Source organism: Hippoglossus hippoglossus, chromosome 20 (assembly GCF_009819705.1).
Source record: "Hippoglossus hippoglossus isolate fHipHip1 chromosome 20, fHipHip1.pri, whole genome shotgun sequence".
Lineage (NCBI taxonomy): Eukaryota > Metazoa > Chordata > Actinopteri > Pleuronectiformes > Pleuronectidae > Hippoglossus > Hippoglossus hippoglossus.
Window position 1 is genome coordinate 13,632,333 of NC_047170.1, and position 23,682 is coordinate 13,656,014.

General features: G+C 42.5%; 1 protein-coding gene across 1 annotated transcript in view; it reads left to right on the forward strand.

Annotated features, from left to right (window-relative positions):
• The first annotated feature begins 38 nt into the window (after positions 1-38).
• The window catches only part of LOC117754261 (sodium/hydrogen exchanger 9-like), a 31,827-nt gene continuing 8,183 nt past the window's right edge, over positions 39-23,682 (forward strand). The window contains 12 exon segments of the mRNA XM_034573087.1: positions 39-63; positions 874-975; positions 978-1,013; positions 1,856-1,901; positions 1,903-2,030; positions 5,589-5,872; positions 8,217-8,241; positions 17,654-17,700; positions 17,703-17,761; positions 20,434-20,479; positions 20,481-20,689; positions 22,041-22,093. Of these exon segments, the coding sequence (XP_034428978.1) occupies positions 39-63; positions 874-975; positions 978-1,013; positions 1,856-1,901; positions 1,903-2,030; positions 5,589-5,872; positions 8,217-8,241; positions 17,654-17,700; positions 17,703-17,761; positions 20,434-20,479; positions 20,481-20,689; positions 22,041-22,093 (1,060 nt within the window).

The window sequence follows — 23,682 nt, forward strand, 5'->3', positions numbered from 1 at the left end:
TTTTAAAACAGCACTTAATCCTTAAATGTGAAGGGACAATGTTGCCAAAACATCACAACTCAGGTAAATGAAATGCAAAACTAACTGTGTGTATGGACATTTAACTGGGCTTTGAAACTGTGGCTATACTCTGTATATTAAAAATAGCCCCAACATAATTTTAAATAATTTTACATCTTTTAGCCTTGGTGCAAAAGGCCTGATTTCATTTTTTCAAGTTTTTTCATTAGCATTTGTTAGTTTTTTACATTTGTATCACACTTTGTCTATAAATCAAAGTAAATGAAAGCTCAGAATGAGTCTCAATCAACCGTAATGGTCTGACTGATTAATTAATTGATTGATTATTGATTGATGAAGCTCCATGACTGATTTACTCTGAGCTGAGGGAGGAACCTGCGTAAGGGCCTCGTGAGAACACCGCGTACATTAGTTTGTGTTTACCGCCACCTGCTGGAGAGGTTGGGGACGACAGCCAGAGGTTGCTCTATTCAAATACTGTAAGAGATATATAGCAACTGTTTGACAAGGTAGAAAAGGTACATTGACATAAACAGTGTCAGTCGACAAACTATGTGACAAGGCCTTAATCAGTTGTTTCAATGCTTTTGGATTTGACTTGTAGCTTCCCTCGTTGACATTTTTTCATGCAAAGCAAGCCAATAAAATGATTTAGTTCCCACATATAGAATTTTGTTATTTTAAGAGGGAAAACTGGCAAAAAACAAACCTGCAGGGCTATTTCCCAGCAGAGGATAAATCCAAACAGCTGTGAAGGCCTCAGCCTGGGCTGCTGCTGCTGCTGCTGATGTCCCTGCAGCTAAACTGAGTTCAACACTTGCTTCCGAAATGTTTGACCTGCGGTCTGCGAAGATGTCGAGCAGTGTGACCTCAAGAGCACAACTCTGTTAGTTCTCTCATCGGTCAGCCCTGCTCTGATCATCATCATCCTCGGTGTGAAGAGGCTCCAACACTTTAACTCATAGATGAAACAGGAGGTGCAGTGTTTTATGGTGAGTGGCCTGTTTAGAATATAAAGGACGGAAGCAGCAATCCAACGAGACTTCCTAAACTCAGTGTTGAAGCAATATATAAATATTATAAAAAACAACAACATTTGAGCCACAATTTTTCTATTTTTGTGGATTTATGATGTAATTGAGGAGCACTGCATCTCTTTCAATTCTAGTTGCAGAACATTGTTTGGACTTATTTATGTGGAAAATTCCTATTTAACTCAGCAACTAAAATCTGATGTATGTTAGCTCAGCTAATTAATCTTCACAGCCAAAAGGAACAGTTAAGGAATATGATACGATAAAGCTGTGATATATGATGTCGGGCCGTTATTTGGTTTTATGGTGATAAATCAAATCTGACTCAACGAGACACCGAATATGCTGCATTAATTTCCAGTTATTTCCATATACCATAAACTGTCAGGGGCTCACCAGCCTGCAGTAAACTTTATTAGTGCAATATTAAAATGTTTGCAGTTTCACCACTGTTTTATCACTGCAACATGATTGTTTTCTTTAATGTGATACATTTAAAGACGAGACTGAAGACTCTCGAGCTTTTTAAGTGTCCTCCAGTGGGTTTTATCATCATCAACATCACTTTATTTTATTTTATACTAGTTATTTAATCCTTTTTTATTGTATTTCAAACTGTGTCCTCAGTTATCGTACAGCACTTTGGTTAACTGTCATTGTTTTTAAATGCGCCACGTAAATAATAATTTGTTGTATAATCTTATATAGGACCTTTATATATTTTTGTCAGTTTTTAACTGTGACTGATGATAATGATATACTTGTGGGATTTTTTTCTTTTTTCTTTCTTTACTTTGCAGGTCTGATTCTGTGGTTAACATGCTTGTCGTTTGATCGAGACGTGCACAAGCCTGATCAGTTGTGCGGTTCTCAACAGCACTCCTCAAAGTTTGATGCTCAACATCACACGTGCACAGCTAAGGGAACGTGGGAAAAGCGAACCCAAGATGTCCACAGACATCAGCCCCTCATACTGTAACTGTCTTCCCTGCAGATGCACATAACAAACAGAAAAGAAAAGGCACTTCTAGTGCGTCAGTGCTGCACATTGTGAAACAACAAAGGCACCATAATGAAACATTTTCTTTAAAAAGCTGCATAATTGATATTGTAGTGGGGACATGTGAAAACAAACCTAAAATAACGCTTTCCTTTCCCCTGATTATGTCTGAAACACGTTTTTTTTCCTGCTCATCGCATCTATATTTGGTCCCATCGTGTCTATGTTGGGTATTTACCTCCACCGTCTCCTGTAATGCTTCCCAGTGATTGGTTTTCTTTTAAATTACCCGCATGGCTTTTTTGTTATTAGGGAAACAAGCGAGTGGTGGTGCACAGAGAAAAGGGGACAGCAGAGCAATTTAACCTATATTAGGTTTTTGTTGAAGAACAGATAGTAGAGATTACATTTGCAGGCGTGCTTTGTCGACAAGGGGAAATTAGACGACAAGTAAACACAGAAACCAATAAACAGACTAAATACAGAGACGAGCGGAATGGAGCAACACAAAGGGTTTGATCAATGAACCAAAAAAAAGGCTTTACACTAACATTTATGTTCAAGTAAGTTCCTGCAGACAAACTGTGCAAAAAAACCAATTTATTTTCTTGCAATTGTGCGAGTTGTGGTGTTTACATGCAGAACTCAGATAATGCAATAATCTTGCCAGTGACGTTGGTGCCGGATTGTTCTGCACAGCAGGAAACACGTGAGGCTGCTGGGTAATCTCAACAGGCACTGTCACATTTCACTCGCAGGGAGAGATGGCGATCTCAACCTGGGACACAGTAATGGATGTGAATATCCGTTATGTGCTGGAGGGGAGTATTTGTTGTAAACAGCATTCCAAAGCACAAAAACGCTGTGTACAGTCACTGACAGCTGAATTAGCCCCAATCCATTATTTTTATGAAGAAGGTGCTGTTGGTTTGTTTGCAATTATTATTTTTTACACTTGCAACATTAATCATCATTATGTTTCTGTAAAAAATCTCTATTTTATTCTATGTCACCAATATAACTAATGTAGTAAGTCATCAATCGTATATATTGTTTTGTTATTATTTAGAAATATGCACTTTACACCTTAAACGTTGTCTTTGTGTTTTTAAAGCCACTCAGCAGAGAGCACACCTCCACCAAGGCCCAACAGTCCCCTTATGAAATCACATTTAAATTCACCAGGGTCAGGAGTTTTAGATGGATCTGCACCAAATTGCACACACTCATGAATAAAAGTCTCCTAAACACGCCTGTTTATTTTCATAAAGATCCATGAATTATTCTCCTGGATCATCCCCAGATCCACAACCAACATTTAATGGTTGCTTCCCTGACACGTACCGCATTCTTCTGTCAAGTTTCGTGGTAATCTGTTAAGTAGTTTTTTGCTTAATCCCTCTTGTAATCCAATAAACCAACCAAAAGACAAACAGAAGGGGGGAAACATAACCTCTTTGGCAGGGTAGAAATAAGCACAACGTCAAAAAATGTTTCTCTACAAAGATGTTGCATGTTTCATTTCACCTTTACATCCAAAGATTGTTAAACAGTTTATCAAAGTAAAGTGTATTTTGCTTTATATTTATTGCTGACGTGCAACAAAAAATGATGCTTTAACTTCAACTGGGGCTGAAATCTGTGCTGCAAACTAGTCACAGCAGAAAATTGGAATTAGTCAGCGACTCTAATGTCACTGTGAAGTAGAGGAGACTAAGCCTTGAGATGGGCCTCTGGTTGTCATTAGTATTATTACTGTTTCGGGTTCGCTGTCATACTACATTGTTGGTATCCGAGGGGTTTGTCACATGAAAGAGGCCGAGCATTGAGCCGGGGATCCAGCCGCACGGTGACCAACAAGCACCACGGGACACGGAGCGGGTGTATTGGAAAATGCATTTCTTAATCTCAGAGGGACGTGTCAAACCAAGAGAAAGGGAATAAATGAACCATGAACCTTACAAATCATCCGGGCCAAGTGTAACTCTTCACTAATAGCCTGGACTCTTTGGTCCCTTTGAATGCCGGGATCTCATTAGCACACCAGCAGAGGGTACCACAAAGGCCATTACATCGGTCATGGCGTTCTGTGTAGCCTTCATGCCATTAAGCCGGCTACATATGGGGGCCGAGCAGGCAGAGATAAGGATTTCATTGCATTACCGAGTCCATTATGGGCCACCGGGGAGTTAGGCATTAAAGTTTGTGGTCTGATTAAATTTAGTGTTGCTCAACTGAAGAGGCAATTAGTGCATACAGCACACTTCCATCTTTGACTCTGTGGTGCAGGTGGTCCTTAGAATAAAACCACCAGCATATGCATAATTTATCGATTACAGTGTCCGTATTAGTCTCTGTCATGCAGTTTTGCATTTGTCATGCACAGGCTGCAAAAAACAACAACAACGTACATATTGTTGTGCTGTGTGGGTAATTGCAGCTGCACAGAAGTCATTTATATTGAGGCAGGTGATAGCGGCAGAGAGATAGGAGCAATTTGTAGCTCCAGCAACCATTTCAAGTGTGATTCACCAAGAGGCTCTCCAAACTCTATATGGGGCCTTCCGGCATTAGAGCTGGTAATTAAAGTAGAAATGCAATCTTCCACAGGCCCACGTACATGTGCGAATGACAATTCAACGGGTCCCGGAAATAGAACATTTACAGAGGCAGGCTTCTTTTTCATTCATCCAAATATTCATGCTACTCAGGCGGCTTCAACCTTTTTGTCTGGTTTTTTTTTGGGGGGGGGGGAAAGAAAAATCTAGGCCATTCTCAAAGGTCTGTAGCCACAGTCTGATTTCAGCAAGCAGCATCATCACATCTCGCGTTTTGGAATGTAATGTAATTGGATCGGAATTAATTTCTCCTTGTATAACGTTAGGAGACCTTGTGGGATGTAGGAATCGGGGGGGGGCGGAAGGTAGCACTGGTTTTGATCTGTATTGAATATCACCGCGGTTTGATCCTCGGAGTGCGTGCGCCCACAATAGACATGAAAATGATTGAAGGATGAAGGTCATGAAAGGCTACCTGCTCTGAGTGGCTCGCATTGCATCACATCGCAGGGATGAGAAACAGACAGGAGGACGTGCTCCGTGTGAACAAAAAGGGAAAAAGCCGCCGTGCTCTGGTTACCTTTTGTGTTGTGATGTAGGCATCTGTGATTTGAAGGTTGGATTTTTTGCTTAATGTTATTCCATCTGCTCTCTGCACACGTGCGGCCACACTAATGGTGCTTGCTCATTCCCATTCTAATGAACGCTGGGAGCCCCGGTGGTGGAGACTGACACAGCCGGTTAGATTTCTCACTCTGTGTTATGATGTGCTTTAATCGGCTGTGGAAATCTGAGTCAGGGCACTTGGGCAGACTGCTAATGCACATACTAAAGATATTATAGGTGACTGAGGGTGAAGTGATGCACCATCTAGTGGCAGGTTTGTTGTGGAGAAGATACTCGATATTCATTTAGATGCATATAAAATAGCTTCATTGGCACGTAAACCATTTTCCTATTAACAACATGTGACAGATATGGTTGTCATGGAACCAGGAGACTGTTGTGACACTGGGATTCAAAAGGAAAAGGATGCAGCCCATGCCTGCCAAACCACAGCCGCTGAAGGGAACTGTGTGTGTGTGTGTGTGTGTGTGTGTCAGTCACACTCAGTAAACGGAGTCCTCTCGCTCCCCACGGAGTCCTGTCAGTCAGCGACATCACAGCTCTGTCTTTTACAGGAGACCTTTGATCCTGATGTCCTCTTCAATCTGTTCCTGCCGCCCATCATCTTCCATAGAGCTTACACCCTTAATCAGGTGAGACTGCTGTCCTGACACGTCTGCAGGATCAGGGGGGGAAAAGGCTTTATCTAAGGGCTGTTACTTTTATATGGGTGCTACATCAGTTTGAACCTGTTGTGACCTGTGTGACTATAGGGTGAGTATGTGATTCACACATTAGCACAATAAAGAAAAACACACAAAAGATTATTTGTATTGCGTCAAATCGCAACATGCATTATCTCAATCGTAAGATCGAGGCCTTACAATGTTATAGAGAAACCCAACAGTTTCCACAGAGAGAAAATACTTTGGCAACAGGAAAGTGAAAAACTCCCTTTTAACAGGAAGAAACCTCGAGCAGAACCAGAATCAGTGAGGGCGTCCATCTGCCTCGACCGGTTGGGGTGAGCGGAGAGAAATGGGGGAGAGAGGAGGGCTGGGTGGAAACGAGGGGAGAGAAGAGGGAGAAGCTGAGACTCTGGGTTACTGGATAAAGTCTTTTCACATTGCTCCAAGGGGCCTAATCTAAGACAAGTTACTCACTATAGCAAAAGCTTTTTAATTTATTTGAAATTAGCTTTGTGACTGAATCATAAAATACAACATATGCCATTTTGTCAAGGACAGAACAATAAGATCTAACTTTTCTCCGTCTGTCTTCTTCGTCATGTATATATATATTGTTATTATTGTGCTGTGCTTGCTATATACAAAATAGTATATTATTTTCCTAGTATGATGTTTCTGCAAATATTACTAAGAGTCAAATCCACTTTATTTATTTATAGGTGCCAAATCATAACAGGAGTTATTGCAGGGCACTTTTTATTGGGAGCACGTCTACTCTATATTCTATATAATATTATGTACAGAGATTTAACAGTTCCCACTATAAACAAGCATCTGGCGACAGCAGCAAATAAAAAAAATCCTCCTTTCATAAAGAACCAGACTCAGGCTGTGGGCGACCCTCTGCACAATGCAAGTCTCGCATAGAGATTTAAAGTAATTTTAAATAGGGGAGGTAAAAATAACAAAAACAATATTAATGATACTAATAGTATAGTATATATTAACACTAATTAGAGTAAAAATGTGTAGTTATTGCAGAAGGTGAGGGGGCAGGAACATGGGGCCAGTAGGAGGTTTGCAATCACAGATCCAGACTCTGCAGCTCCGGAGACAGATTATACCTGCAGAGAATAACAGGAGGAGAAAGATGAGAAAGCACAAAACTACAGGAGAGAGAGAGAGAGAGATGAAAAGAGAGGAGAGGGAGGAGAAAGAGAGAGAAAGGGAGACGAGAGAGGGAGGCACACAGCCTGGATGCCCCGGTGCTTGAAAGAGCAAACAAAAGTATGAATGTTGATTACTGTTTTCAACTTAAAAAAGAATAATGTGTAATATGTGTGCTGCACAAACCCGATAACAAAATGATATGTTATTTTGTTCATGAGAATCTTTCTGTAGCCGTCTAATAACAGCTGCAGTAACCTCTTGTTGTGGTGCGTAGCTGCTGTGTTTGCTTGGTGCAGTGCGTCAGTGAAGCAGGAAAAACACAGATTGTAGCTAATAACATTAATTACTGCTCTGTTCTACACAAGTGTCCCACTCAGCTATTCCACTGTGCAGCACTACAGACCCTGGAGGTGACTGACAGGAAATACAGCCACCGTTAATAATGTGGTTAATTACATCTGTACAGGAGTGTGCGTGAACTGCAGACTGAAACAAATCATTTATATTTAAGGCAATGTATGTGTACATCTTGAACTTCAGTCAATCATATGGAATTGGGACACTTGCTACAGTGCTCGGGAGCAGATTTGCTATTCTGGCCTCATAAAGCTAGATGGCGCTCTCAGACTTTGGAGGAAACTGAGGTCTTTGCAAACCAGACTCTTGTGTTGCACTAATTTGTTTCACACAGACGGAAAAATTCATAACTTTTTTTTGTTCTCGCCAGTCAGAACGTCCTTGACTTTATGAATAGTTTTTAATGGGCCATGTTTTTCCTCTTGATATAAAATGTAAAGTCAATAGATCATTTATATTCTGACACTTTGAAAGGTGCCGATATATATTTTTTGTGTTTGTTTTTTATTCATGATATTATCTCCACACTCTCATTGTTCGGAGTTTTATCAATGTTCTTGAGCTTTAGAATTAAAATGTCTTTCTTCCCTTCCTTCCTTCCTTCCTTCCTTCCTTCCTTCCTTCCTTCCTTCCTTCATTCCTTCCTTATTTCTTTATTCCTGCTCAGGGATGGTCTCCTTATCGTTCTCCTTGGAGGCACGGCAGGGTCTGACATGTTGAGTCACATGCACATTCTTTGACGTGAGATACCTCGACCTGACCAATCCTGTCTCTTGTTCAGGCAGATTGCCATAAACCTATAGGAGGTAAGAGAATGTCATGGGGGGCGAGGGACCTTCACTCACTCCATCCTCCTCTCTCTCTCTCTCTCTCTCTCTCTCTCTCTCTCTCTCTCTCTCTCTCTCTCTCCCTCTCTGGCTATCTGTGCCTGTCTCTGAGGGCGCTGCTTTAAAATCCAGGCCTTGGGGACAGGTCGGTCGTGTGCCATCACCATGGTAACAGAGTCATGCCAGTGGACAGGAAGGATCCCCAGAGGACAAGCTGGCACGCTGGTCATTATGGGATGCTCCACAGTAACAGGATTAGTGTGTAACAGTTAGCAGACAGAAGCTGGCCTGCAGTGTTAAATGCTGAATCAGTGTACAGTGTATTTATATAGGGGGGGGAAGTGGTGCATTCAGGGACAGTTATATTTTCAAGGTTTGTTTTACTGCAACGCCCCAGAGCTGATAAAAACACTGCTATTCTTTTTTATTTCTGTCACAGTGTCCTTCACAAAGTCTCCTCAGGGTGATTCTGTGCACTCGACACACACAGAAACAAACACACACACATCACTCTTTCACCCTTTTATTATGTCAGAGTTTATAATACTGTGATAAAAGGATGCCAGGGGAGAAGACATTTTGATGCTGAGGTTAAAAAGTATTTGTCGTTTGTAGAACTCTGTGTGTGTGTGTGTGTGTATGCAGGAGGTTGGATGTTGTTGGTACAAACACACACACACACACACACATTAACAAGTAGCTATATTTAATACCCAGCAGAGTCACAGCTTTGCGAGTTCACCTGCACGAAACAGCCGCTGCCCGGAAACGGGTCAACTCCCCTGCTGGTAGCGTCTGGCCCCATTACCCAGACTGCTCTGGGGGAAGCCCTGCTGTGGCTATAAAGGAGTGACTGATACAGGGATGTTCTTACTGTGTATCCCTCTGTCTGTTTATCCTCAATCCCAAGGCCGGCATTTACAGCTGCAGCAGACTGATGGTTAAGTTGGGCCCAGCAGCGAATGGAGATGTAAATGTAAATGTGAGCATGACCGGTTGTATCTCTGCCTTGTGATATACTGGCGACCTGTCCAGGTTGTGCCCCACCTCTCAGCCTTTCCCCCAATGTCAGCTGGAATTGGCTGCAGCTCCCCAGGCCATTCCCTGGTAATCAGTGAAAATGTCTGGATCCCCACCATAATTAAATGGGTTCCTCTGTGACCTGTACTGCATCTGTGCACCAAGTTTCATGGTAATCTGTCCAGTTGATTTCACGTAATCTTGTTCACAATCAAACAAACAGTGGTGAAAACATAGCCTCCTTTGTGAAGGTCAAAATGTCAAAGCTGCACCACATGATGAGACTGATTCAACTAGCTTTTGATTTGTTGCTGCAGATTCTTGCAGTTCAGATTCTTGTTTTTAACGGATAACATATTTACAAAGGTCAAACCCAGTTTATAATGTTCTTTCAAGTTAATGCTAAACATCCTGCTCTTACTTCGTACATGTACCCATCCTTTTCTTGAGTTTGCACGGTAATGGATAAATGAGATTGATAGCCAGGCCTCGGCTTTTACGCAGGAACAAAGTCACGATGTCCCCCAGAAGTTGTAACTGCTTTTGAATTCATCGCCCGAGTGGAGCCACGATATAATCTGTGTTCTTCAACAGCAGTCAAGAGGGATGTCATAAAGCGTCCTGCGACTCCGCCACAGTGGCAATGTTAATGTCCCCATTCAGCGATGAATTATTTATATCAATAAGCGGTTGATCCGGGTGAGTGTCAGAGAGGAGCTGTAGATTACAGTGCGGCCGTCACGCTGACTGAAGTTATTTTACCACCTCGCACGCCGGGCTCATCTCTGCTGACCCCGGCGCCCTCGTCACTTTGATTAGAATCACGCTGCAGTGCTTCGATGGCCCCAAACTCCCAGACCCGTAGGCTGTCTCCATCTCGTGCTGTCCCAAATATTACATTTTCTGAAGGGGAGCCATTAAAATTTTGGGTTTCTCTCCCTGGCACATTTATATTCACCCGGGGGGGCCGAAGCAGCCAAGCAACAGGCCCCGGACACACACACACACACACACACACACACACACACACACACACACACACACACACAGAGGCACAGTGACTCTCTAAACACACAAGTGCTGAGGAATAAGGCTTTTCATCCATGTAATAACTCACATGCAATAGCTCTCCGGTCGTAAGTGCAACTATGTCACGTATCGACTGGAATCACAGAGATGCTGAGAACACGGGGAAAGTCACCACAGGCTGCCGGCCGAGCTTTGAAGCCCAATTTATTTGCCACTTTGCTCGCATCTGTTTTCTCTTAATACGAGAGATACTTGATAGTACAGCTATTTGAGCGCTTTAATGGCTTGATGCTCCGTTCCTCTGAGAGGAGCAGATAGCACCAGCAGAACTAATTCAATATGCTTTTTTGGAGTTTTCATTTATGTGAGGAGGACTTTAAATATCTAAAGTGAATCGTTTGAAATTAAATATGAATCTGGTCATCTACATCTTTAATTATGACCGTTCAGGCAAATCAAATAAGTTAAATTAAAACAGGCAGCGTGGAGGTTTCTCTGAAGAAGTAGTAGAAGTAGCATTTTAATAAACTAGATAAGGATGGATATTTAATATTCCCCTTTTCCATGTTTTTTTTAGCCTTTGTTTTTAGGGTGTTGTGATAATCTGGTTTACCAGGAGATGGCAGCGTAATCAAAATGACTTTAAACTAGAGCTTCAGCTATTGTGTGAAGAATTGAACTGTCCATGGAAGCAACTTGATTCTTGGGTTTATCTTAGTACAGTGACTGCACAGCACTACCACAAATGTCTTAACTACTATATCCCTGCAATTTCCCAAAATACAGTAGGTTACTATAAATTATGTATTGCATCATGTACTTTACCCACAATGCCATGTAGATTGTGATAACTAACTTTAAAGATGTTTTATTGTATTTTTACAGCATTTTTTGTGGTATTTAACCGTAAAAATAAGGTTAACAGTGCACATTTTCCACAAGTCCTGTCTAAAATGCAGCCAAGTTCTTTAAAAGTTATATGGGATTTTCCAGCTGTAATATCGAGGTGATCCTGCTCATTTAATTTAATCTAATCTATTCCATTAGATCTATTCTATATAATCTATTATCTGATAGCCATGTATATACATTGAAAAGTGCATATGAAATTTCTGCATGAGTCAGCTGCTTTTAAGTCATTTATATGTAATACAAAAATAAAGGGCCCAGTATAGCAGCCTGTGGCACACCACCACCTGTTGTTCTTTACTCTGAAATACACCTATAGCTCAACTAATGGCCGCCTTTGAAACCTATGGCTCTCAATTTCCTTAATAAAATGCAGTGATCTGCTGTATCGGTTATTTTCTGCAAAGACAAGATGACCACACCACAAAACATCCCTCTATCAACGTCTCTTCTAACTGTTAGTTACAATGAATATGTTTACTGCAGCTCATATAAAAGGTTATTGTTTGAAATGTATTTATTCATCAGTTCCTGTTCATTCTATTATCCTCAGAAGAGCACCTTGAATGGACAGTGGACACTGGTCTGTAATTTTTTTGGGTCACATTTGAATTACTTGTACCATTTATAGCTTATGTGGAACATTACCTGACTGAACACATATAATTAATGATTATATAATCATTAATTATATGGGTGATAGAGAAGGGATCAGCTCTGGAGCATCTGTAAAAAGAATCTTCCCTGTAACTGATCTGCCTTTTGTAGGATTCAGTTCACTAAGCAGCTTAAATACAACTGCATCAGAAACTTTGCAGAACTTGATTCCCTTTTGTGTATAAATGTGTTTCCAACATTTCTTTATTTGCTTTGGACGTTTGTCCTGCAATTTTATAGCAGTTGTCATAACAATCATAACACATACAGAGGTAGCTCTTCATAATCTCACAGCTTTAAGTATATCATTGTGTATCCATGTTTCATATCTCCGTGCAATTCTGTTTTTATTGGAGCTTTACTTTTAGAAATAATGTTTTAAAAGAGTGAAAGCTTTTGTAAATATCCTGATATTGAAAATATCTTGTACTTTTGAGTCATCTTGGCACAAAAAGCATTTATCAAACTCATTTATCAGTTGAGTTAACCCAGATTCTCATCAGATATTATCATTATATCTAAATATGCTTTATATATAGAAGTGTTTGTTTGTTTTTGTCACCTGAAATAATAACTTGGAGTTTGCACAGTTGTCATTAAGCAGTTTATAAAAAAGATTTAGATCTTGGGGCCTGTGGGAAACATTCCCTTAGAAAAAGTTCTATCCGACTATACAGACTTTAATTCTTTGTGGTAAACGTCTGCTCGAAAATTTAAATCAATGTCTGTCCTCACAATCCCTGAACCAACCCCCACCACTACTTCGATTTCTGTTCTTTCTTACAAGTGTGCAGTTTTCTAATTCTTTTTCCCTCTCATATTTCAAAGACATGAAGCTGGACTGGTCGTTTGGAAAAATATATATTTCTTCCAATGAGGTCAGAAAATAGTCTCCAGCCTCCATCGACTATAAAGGAGGGAGAGAAAACTACTGAACTACTTGTGTGCAGCATCTTAATGTTAGTACTCCTCTTGTAATGTTTTACAATGGACTAAGTCTGTCTCCTGGATTTTTATGAACCTGTTGACAGCAGTTGAGTAACAGTTTTAATAATCCCCTCTGATCGTCATTTGGAAATGTGTTTTTTTATGAGGCTCGTGACGACAGTAGCATGCCCTCATTTGTTTGCTTTAGTGTTCATCTATTGATTTTTAAATTGTTAGTTTTATACAAGTCCCAGAAGCTGTGCAGCCATGAAACCTGTTCTTCTCGGAAACAAGGTTCAGGTCACAAAGTGGAGCGCCTGCTGTGCTGCATCCTCTGGCCTCAGGGACGTGACAAGAGGCTGCTGAAACCCTCACTTAACTTCTCAAAGGAAAGACTTTTGAATTGGTTCTTTCTCTTTCATCTCTGAGTTTGAATTTATTTATTTGTATTTTCTCCTGATGTGGACACTGCACACATATTTCATCTCAGACTTGTTTACATCTGCCGTCCTGGACCAGATGTTAGTTGTAGCTACCAGGAGTTACTGTGAATATTGAATGAAAATACACTGAGACATCGTTGTGTGCAACATTAAACACTGACATGTGGATTAATATTGTAGCAGTGCAGAGACGACATGGCATGAGATTAAAATAAAGAAAAGGACACTATTTGCTAATCACACAGATATCTTAATTAGCGACATGTTAAAAAATGTCATGTGATGATGTGAAATATATCTCTGCAAATTAGAACCCAGAAAGGAAGCCTATGAGTTACTGATGAAATCAGGAGAGTTTCAAGCGTCTGCCTCGAACCAAGTCAACATTATTGTTATGGACTTTTGCTTGGGGCCCTTGGCAATTACCTGTGTTGGACAGAGCATGGTACTTTACATTCAGCCTCTGGGACCTCATTGTGTGTTCACAACTGTCAATATTAGATCAACTCCTGAGGCTTTATTCCATGATTATTGACTATGTGGTGTAACTTAACATAATGTGTCATTTTAGTTGGTTTGGTCAAGTTTTGCTTTCACTAAAGAACATGTGGTAGTAGGTTTGTTCATATTTATTTCTTTAAAACTGCAGAGATATAAATGTTAAATACAATTCTTCGTTAAAATGTAAAAAAAAAATTCTAAAAACCTCATATATATTTTCTTGAGTTGTGTACTTACATTATCCAAAATGTTTCCAACAATTTTCAAACCCAGAGAAATTCACAGTTTTATTCAAGGTAATGGGAACTTTCATTTTCATTTTCATTTTGTTAAAGCCCTATGAGACAAATTGTGATTTGTGAATATGGGCAATACAAATAAAATTTGATTGATTGATTTTGGTCGCTTTTTAATTTGCATAATATCCGCTTTGCCCTGTGGCTTTGCCTGTCTCTGCTATTACAACAGCATATAACAAAGGAAAAATTCAACGCTAGCCAGTATTCGTAACTCATAATAGATCACGATCATTCATTGACGTTTAACACGTGACCTCATCTGTGAACATGATTTGCGTCAGGTAGATTTTCATCGGTAATTGTGGTAAAGACAACAACTCCCATGATCCCATGCTGTTTCCCAATGTCGTCAAACTAGGTCTCTTATTGTTGTTTTGATTAAGAGACCCCTAGTGGCTGAAGTTACATATTGTACATTTGTTTTTTTTTTCTAATTGCATTTAATAGGTATTTACATGTCGTGATTTCGAAGGGAACACGTCCTGACAAACCAACTGTGAGATTCAGAGTGAATAAAAGCAAACTGGACGTACCGGTTTTTAAAGTACTTTACTTTAACTCTGCTACGATCGCCGCAGGGTTCTCCCGCTGCCGTCTTCTGACCCCTGTTGGTTTTACTCGTTAATGCCTTAAAAAATTGAGCACTCTATATGCAGAGCTGGGGAGATCAGAGTAATTCCCTGTTGACTGTTATCTCCTTGCTAATGCATCACTTTCAGTATTATATCTGCCTAATTTGGTCGAATCAGCGAGCAAATCCCATGCTCTCTGACTGCGGTGGCCGTGAGCTCTGCCTCTGCTAAACCTCCGCAGCGGGGTAATTTGACCTAATAAGGCTTCCGTTCACCCCTTTCAACTGTATTATGTCTGAAATAATTGTCTACTCTCTCCACCTTATGGTGTTGCTGTGGAAACTGATGAACACTTGACAGCTGTAGGACGGGGTTGCCATGACAACCCAGCCAACCCGCACCCTTGCGTATGTGTGTGTGGGGCGTCTGCTTTTTTTTTTCTCTTTTTTTCCCCCCCCCGTCTTGCAGTGTGAGTGGTGCACGACATCAGCCAGGCATTATGGGAGCAGGGAGATGGAACCATCTTGACTCCAGGGCCCACCTCACCCTCTCCAGATAAAGGATCACCCCCCCCCCCTGACCAGGAAGAGCTTTAAACCTGTCAATGACCAAAAGAGCCAGATCTGTCAAAACAGGTCCAGGAAGCTGCTCTCTCGCCGCCGCTCTTATTGTCAGTCTGGTCGTATCCTGGCTGCGACGCCCTCGCTGGCCTGCCGTTCAGTGCAGGGGGCCAAATGGCGCAATAAAGAGTTGACTCATTGTTTACGTCGCAGATTTTCCCTGAAAGTCATTTACAGGATTCTGTTTGCGTCTCGGCCTCAACAGGTGGAACATTAATCTCCAGGGAGCTGTTAAGGGTTTGAATGTCGGATGTCGTCTGGCCTTTCAGAACGCCACCGCTCCGAGTCTCTGTTCTCAGACAGGAAAACAGTTTGTGTGTTTATGGGTGTGCATTTATGTTGTTTTCCTCCATATCTTAAAAAAAGATTTTTGCTTATTTGAAATCCATCCTGGTTTTTTATCTCTATCTATCTATCTATCTATCTATCTATCTATCTATCTATCTATCTATCTATCTATCTATCTATCTATCTATCTATCTATCTGTCTGTCTGTCTGTCTCTATATGTATTTCTATAGTATCAGTAAAGATAATGCTAATACAACCTGTATGTTGGAGATATAGATACTTGAGGTGTCACTAAGTGATGAGCTGACGAGCACGTCCCCGTCTCGTCAATGTCACTCATCTCCCTGTCACTCAGTGTCAACATGTAGCTGTTCTGACGTGTGTGTGTGTGTGTGTGTGTGTGCGTGTGTGTGTGTGTGTGCGTGCTCTCATTTATATGCTCAGCATCTTTCACTTGATGTTTTACTGCCGTGTGCTCAGCGTGGAGTTCGGCCTGTATTCTCCTCAGTGTTCGCAGTGTTTTGAGAGATTCAGCTGTATAAATAAGAGAGTGATAAGTGGTTTGTGTTTTTCATCACAGATTCGATTTTCATAAAAAACAAGTGCAGAGAAATGTTTTTTTTCTGCGTATGATGCATAATGTGAGTTAATGCAAGAATTCAACTTCATCAAGGTGGAGAAATAAGGTGGATAATATTGTTTATTCTGTATATATACTTTTGAATGATTAGTGAACTCAAAGTAGATAATTATGCTAATTAAAAGCAGCATTTGAGTTACTTTATAAAGAAATCACAACCACTGGCAACAAGCAGTACAAACAAATCTAAATGACTAATGACTTCATTTATAGTCAAATCATGTGAGCAAAATGTTCACAAACTAAACTTTCTGCCTCAGTCGGTGATAATAGAAAATATACAAGTACAGCACACAAACAAACAAAAAAAACTAAATTATGGCTTTTATTTACCCAGAATTTCAATGTGGATAACTATTTAAAATTGTCTCTTTTTTAAACTGTTTTATTCAAGGATTAAAAATGTTTTAACATGTTTTTTCTTTTATGTCTGTGATTAAAGACCTAACACTTGTTCCTAGGATTTAAAAATAAATCCTCCACATCTACCCTGAAAAAAGAAAAATGTTTGCCAAATTAGAAATAACTGTAATCTGTAAGAACAAATGAATCAAGTTGTGTGTTAATAGAACTTGTTAAACCCACATTTATTCCTGTTGATGAGCCTGAACACGAGCACAGGAAACGGAAACACCTGCAGCACCGACAATGAGGAGATGAAAACAGCCGGAAACTATCAACATCCAAATATACACAAACCATATCGAAGCAGTTCGGTCACTTACATGACACAGATGATCTGTTGTCAGCGAATCACTGACGTCCATGTTATTACTACAGGTGCTAAGACTGTGATTTTCAAATGCAGGAATGTTACACAGTTCATGATAGAATCTCACTCTCTGACTTTAGCAAGTATTGAAGTTTTTGTAAACAATGAATTAGGTGCATGTAAACGATGCTGATACAGTTTGTTTGCAACAGATTTTCAATGACACGGCAAACTGTTCACTCATTCAAAGAAATCACTTACACAACGTTTTATTAATTGTTTTTGTTTTCCGTGCACACACACACACACACACACACACAAACACACACACACATCACAGGGTAAGCTGCGTGTCCTACCTACGCATGCAAACTCCACACAGATATTAGATGGATTAGAAAATTGGTAAAGTGAATCTAAATAGAATAAACACCACCTTCCAGTCAGATGAACTTTCCGTCACCCGTAACAATCACAATCAATCGTCTTTCTGCTCTGTTTCCTCTCTTAAAGATTAAATTGAGTCTGTGTGTTTTCTTTAGCTCGGGCAGAACGAGTCTCTGCCTGGTTCAGTTGCTCAGGCTGTTCCAAGTGTCAGAATCCTCTTTCCAGTGCTGACATCTTCTGTCAGCTTTCATTGTCACACTCCAACGTTAATTCCCCTGGTTTCTGCTGTTTCGCAGCAGCGGAGGTGGAGGGTTTATCTCCAACGTGATTAGCAGAGGAGGTGTTGTGCATTCTTCAATCAACTCTTGTTTTGTATTTTCTTTAGTTCCAGTGCTTGGCCTGTTGTCAGAGCTGCGTGTGGACCGGGACCTACGCACACTTTGCTGTTTGGCGAGCGTGTGGTGAACGACGCCGCGGCCATCACTCTGACACAGGGAGCATCTCGCTTCGGGATTCGTTTTGGGCCTCGCGGCGTGCAGGGTTTAATTGTGTGGGAGCTCAGTCTTTTTCCAGTTGGCATTGTGGAGGTGGACGTGTGGGGGAGGGAAGGCTGAGTAGATGCTTCCAGCTTTAAGGAAAGGGTGTGAATGGCAAAAAAACAGCACGAGGGCCTCAGAGTCTATGCGGTGGACTGCGTTAGAGAGTTGCCCCTGGCGCTGTCAGCATCTCATTAAGGTGCTCAGTGGAGAGACTCACTGCCAGAGCACAGACCGACTCCCGGCTAACGAACTGGGCCAACGCAGCTACTGTCAACTTCAGCACAAAATGCAGCATAAAACCCCCACAAGCTCAGTTAAGTAGCCACGATGCAGCCATTCCTTCTCCGTGCATTTTCCATTGCTTTCATTCTTTCTCTCGACTTTCTCTGCGCCCCAAATATGTGCGTTTGTCCCCCTCGCGCACATTGCAGTCATTGTCTGCTCTGTTTACGCGATGCCAGCGAAGTAGACGTGCTAACAGATGGCAAGATGAGGAGAGATGGAGTGAGAGGAGGGGAGAGAACTCACACAGGCCCACGTTGACGGCGAGGAAGCCAGATAAACAGATGAAGGTGGAAGGGAGAGGAAGCGGATAAGAGTTGTGTCCATATTGGCATGTTGTATTCGCACAGACTGACATAGTACATGCACAGAACCTGCGCACCCTGACATCTCCTTCTCCACATGCACAAATGTGCCCAGACAGGCGGGCAGATGGAGGGAGGGAAGGAGGCAGAGATTGTTGCGTTCACGCCGTGGCTGCTGTCTCCGTGCACGCCGATGCACATCTCCACACATCTCCCCAGACAAACAGTCAGATAGTGCTGTGTTTGTTCCTGGAGTGGCGTGACCAGCCTTCACGCCATCTCCTGTCACTTGACCGGCTCGCTGGCCTGCTGGTCGCCCTGGCCCCGCGCACAAAGCCGGCCCTTATTAGCGAGCGGCGCGGGGTCCTGGCGCTGGAATTTTAACAAGCTCCCCGAGCAGCTCAACCTTACGCTGATGTGCCCTCTCACAGCCACTAAACTCCCTGCTCCGGCAGCCCTGACCCAGTCACCATTCAACCAGGTCCTGTGTTGACATCTTTCCACTGGGAATTAGCAGCACCAGACATCTGGAGATACATTTTCCATTGGGGGTCACACGTGGCTAAATGACTCGGGAGCCATATTGAATGCACTAAAACACCTGGAGTCTTTATTTTCACAGAGGGGATAATAGATTTTACCTTTTCCGCTCGCTGAGCTCATTAGCGGCAGCGTGATTGATTATTCCCCTGTTCCTACGGAGATTACGGCATGTTGTGCTAATTCTAACCTGACAGCATGAAAAGTGGAGATACACTGTTGGACCATTTGCTCAATAGCTTAAAAGACTTTTTTTTTATTTGACACCGTGAGGATCTTCAACAAACCGTTTTTATAGAACTCTGGAAAATGTTTGCCTTTTACACATGAGGAATGTAGCAGGAGATTTCCCGGAACATTCAGGCGAGGGGTGGCGCCTGGGTAGAGAATTCAGGATTGATGATTTATTTCCTTACATCCTGGTTTTAGTTCTCAGTGTTACTCAAGCTGAAAATCCTCGCTATGATCCAGTCAATGAAGATGAGGGTCTGACCTCAGCAGGACTAAAGAGATTATGTGGGAGGCAGGACATGACTATAAAATTCTGCTGCGGAAATCATGTGCTCAAAATATCTATTTTTTAATTCCTGGCTGGAAAAGTGCAACTGACTCAGACACTTGACTTCTCACAGCCCCTCGGGGGAAATTTCAGGAAAGTGTTACGTGCTATCTTATGTTATCTGCCGTGTAGCAACGTCCTGTGTTATCCTGACTCTCAGAAGCCGTGTCACTTCAAAAATGAAGGAAGCCTAAACAGGAAACAACAGCCTCGTGTTGCTTTGGCAAAACTCAAAATGTCTGACGGTCATTTAAAAGAGTCTGATGGGAGTTCATGGGTGGATGAGAAATGCTGTCATTCCACAAAGGCAGCCAGCTCCATCAGCTGCTTGCATGGGTGCCTGTCACTGCTTGCTTCACCTCAGGCCCTCCCTCCCTCCCTCACTCTCTCTCTCTCTCACTCTCCCTCTCTCTCTCTCTCTCTCTCTCTCTCCTCCCTCTGAGGCCTCTCTTGCACTCTCTGACTTCCACCAGGAAGTTCCCCCCCCACCACACAACCCCAAAGTAAATATTTGTCGAAGCGTGAGTAGCACAATGCTGCTGTCTCTGCGAACAACGGTATTTCCCCCAGTGTTCCCCTCTAACCACTAGGAGACGTCTGGTAAATACTTGCGAACGGATCATCTTTCAGTAAAAGGACTTCACTTCTGAAGAAGGGCATGTGTTCTTAGGAAGGACTCCCAATAAATTGCACTGGACGTCTTCTGCTCAGCATAAAAAGCGTGTGAATTTATGCTCGCTGCTCCGGCCCGGTTTACACCGAGAACCTAGTGGCTCGTATTTCTGATGACTGCACTTGTTTCAGAGCCATAAACAATGCTGCTGCTTTAATGTTCGCAGCTTCTGTTTCACTCAGTTTCCTCTGTTGTGATTTCTTTTCTTTTTCTTTCTATAGAAATGCGTCTCTCTCTCTTTCGTGCGTGCAACATTTTTTCTCGCGGCGCCATCACCACCTACAGCCAGACGGGTGCAGGACACGCCTGCGAGCCCCCCCCCGCCCCTTTTTTCCCGCTCGGTTGGATATTTTCTCGGAGTGCTCGTCGGCGCCTTCCTCTTGGGTTACATATTCACAGTCATAACAGCGCTCATATCCTTTCAAACCCGCCCCCCCCCCCCCTCTCGCCATCTCTGCCTCTGCACCCCCAAAGTCAATTATCACCTCGGCATCCGCTGCAATCTATCCACTTCCTCCGCTTGGTAATTGCTTCTCTAACAAACCATCTTTATCAACAAAAGCAACTCGGCTAAGTCTTAAATGCTCCCCGCGACATTAATGGCTGCAGAGGGGTCGTCAATCACGCCGATGGCTTCTGATGACGTCTCGACTGCGCCCGTTGTCCAGCGCTTCTCTCTGATCTTCACGTAATTAGCCTCCAGGATGAAAAATGAAGACGTGTCATGGGAGGTTTGGGGCAGAGCTCGGCTCTTATTTACAGTGACTAATCTCCTGTTGCAGGCAAAGCACAAAGGGAGCGTTTATTAGATTCTGCTGATGCTAACCACAGCAACAGCCCACTCCTTGTGCTCGTCCTTCAGACACCAGCTTCTTAAGGAGATTTAGTTTGTAATACACTTACTCGGTTATCTTGTAATTGCTCACAGTGCCCATTTAAGTTAATTAGAAAAAGAAACAATCGAGACCAAGGATGTTTTCATTATTGTAAGCCAGCAGGGTGTTTAAAAGAAGGCCGGGGACGCAGAGCAGCTAACTGTCCTAAAATTGTGATATTTACAGTATTTAAACCGACACATCTTCGGTTTCTGTGTCACTATCACAAATCCAGAACTTCCATTCTGTGGTGTTCTGCCTGCAAGTCTGTGTAAAGAAGTTTTGCCAGAGGGGGGGTTGGACGGTGGAAGGATAAGAGTGGGATGTGGACTCAGAGACTGGACGTCTACTTACTTTTAGTTAAGCATGCTGCAATGTTTCTCTGCCTGCAGGCTGTTGCAGTGTGAATGTAAAAAAAATGTATTTTAATATGAAAATTATAAACCAAGTACACATACATCGATAAAGCATAGACTATTTATAAAGCTAGACAACATGACTGCTCCTTAAAAGTGAAGCCAAAGCGCTCAGTCACGACCTCTTGGCTGGCTGCTGTATAACTCATAAATCCAGCAGCCTCCATGTTAGTGGATGGGACACGGACCAAATTAAAAACTCAAACGCCGAATAAATTGTTTCAATGATAAGTTTGTTTTTAATTATGTGTCTGGGATACTTTCATTTCTGGATAGAGGGAGGGAGTGGAGATGCATCGTCTATCTTTAATTGCAGTCTGAGTTGTAAAGAGGCTTCATACATAGCAAATCATTGAATTCAAGGGTTTTTACTAACGCAATTAATCACTCTTCTGGGGCTCCTTCTCAGGTAGGGGCCCCATAGTCAGTCACCTGCTTTGTTTACCCTGTTGCAATGCTGCTGGATGAGGGCTCTATAACTGACAGTCTGCCTGTGTGCGTGTGGTCATATCAGTGGGTCGGAGGTCAGACAGAACACAAATCCCTTCTCGTGAACCACTGCCCCTCAGCCGTCCCTTCCCAGCAACGTGGACTCGCTCGCTTACCCCCTCAACGGCATCAGTGACACCAGCAGCTGTTTGATTGGCAGGCTCTGCTCCTCCGAAGGCACCTGCGACCACATAAACCTGGGAGCGATGTGTGCACGCCCCCGCCGTCCAGACATGAGCATGTTCACGAAAATACAAAACCAGCAACTCGCACCTTCTGCGCATTCCTAACACACACACACCGTACCCTCTGAGAGTCCGTGGCATTAGAGCGAGTCAATAATGTATAGATGAGAAAGTATTAGGCCGTCTCCTCTCTACAGGGGAAACTGCAGGCACCAGAAAACTGCACACAATGCAGACAATCATGGGAAAAAAACTAAGGCCGTCAGTGTTTAGGTGTAAACATATGATTTATTTATTCCTGGCGAATATGAAACCAGAAGAGAAAGTATTAACTGAAGGTACCAATTCCACGGTGCTCAACCCCCATAACTCACTTTAAAACCGTGTCCCGCCCTCCTGTGTCGGAACACGCTCGTACCTTTAGTTTGGAGATGGAACCTAAGATAGCAGCGAGGTATAATAACATTCTTGCCCTAGATGTTGTCCCATCTTTCCTCAGGTCACAGTAAAATGAATACAGCGTGACCCGCTCCAGCATTCTTGGCACTGATTTCTTTATCCATCTGCGAGGGCAGGCTTCATTCCCTGTAAACTGTACTTTTGTGTTCATTTTAACTGATTTACAGCATCTGTGCTGGGGAGAGAAAACTCGGCTCAGCTGTTGGGGGTCAGCTGGAATTGTCTTCAGCGCATTTCTTTGTCCATCGGTCATAATGCAGCCCTGACATATGAATGTGGCCGTGCATATGGACACTGTAACGCCGCTGTCCCTCCTGCCCTGATTGTGTCGGAGGGATTCCACTCGCTCAGCGGATGTTGTCGCGCTCGCTCGCTCTTGGCAGCGCTCCCAGTGGCCCGTGGAGGAGGAGAAGACGGTTTTAATGAAATAGCTTGACCTTTGTCTATTGCACTCAGATGCCCTGTCTATAAAGTACACCACAACGGAATGCTGCTCAGTGTGGGAGGCAAACAGCAGCAAAAAAACCTCGGGTGGTGATTCTCAGTATCTGCTGAAACAGCCCTGGGTATTTTTAGTGCAGAGGTTCAACTTTTCTGTTTAGCTTCTAGTAGAATATATAATTTTGACTCCAATTGTATTCATCTAATGATTCCAGAAGTCTGTCTGTATTTGGAACACGTATCTTAGGCTTCACACTTGACATGTGCAGTTTTGAATTGGATGTGATTAGGACACACAGTAGGTTCAGTATAAACAGTATAAACAGCGCCTTGCAGTCAGAGGGGCTTGGGCAGCGTGCTTCAGTCTGTGGACCGAGATGAACTTATCTTCTGCTCTGCCAGATGCTTTTGATAATTATTTACTTTTTATTTAACCACATCAAACTGACCTGGGCGTGCGTGTGTGTCGCAGGTGCTGATCTCCGTCATGGCCAAACCATTCACAGAATCATTATCTTAAGCAATTAGTCTCCGGTTCGGAATTCACTGAACGTTGAGTAAACAGGTGAACTGCTCTTTGTGCGGCAGCGGAGGTGCAGCTTCAGTGTCCTGCAGGTCACTTTTACAATTTCAGCAAGAAAAGCTGCAACC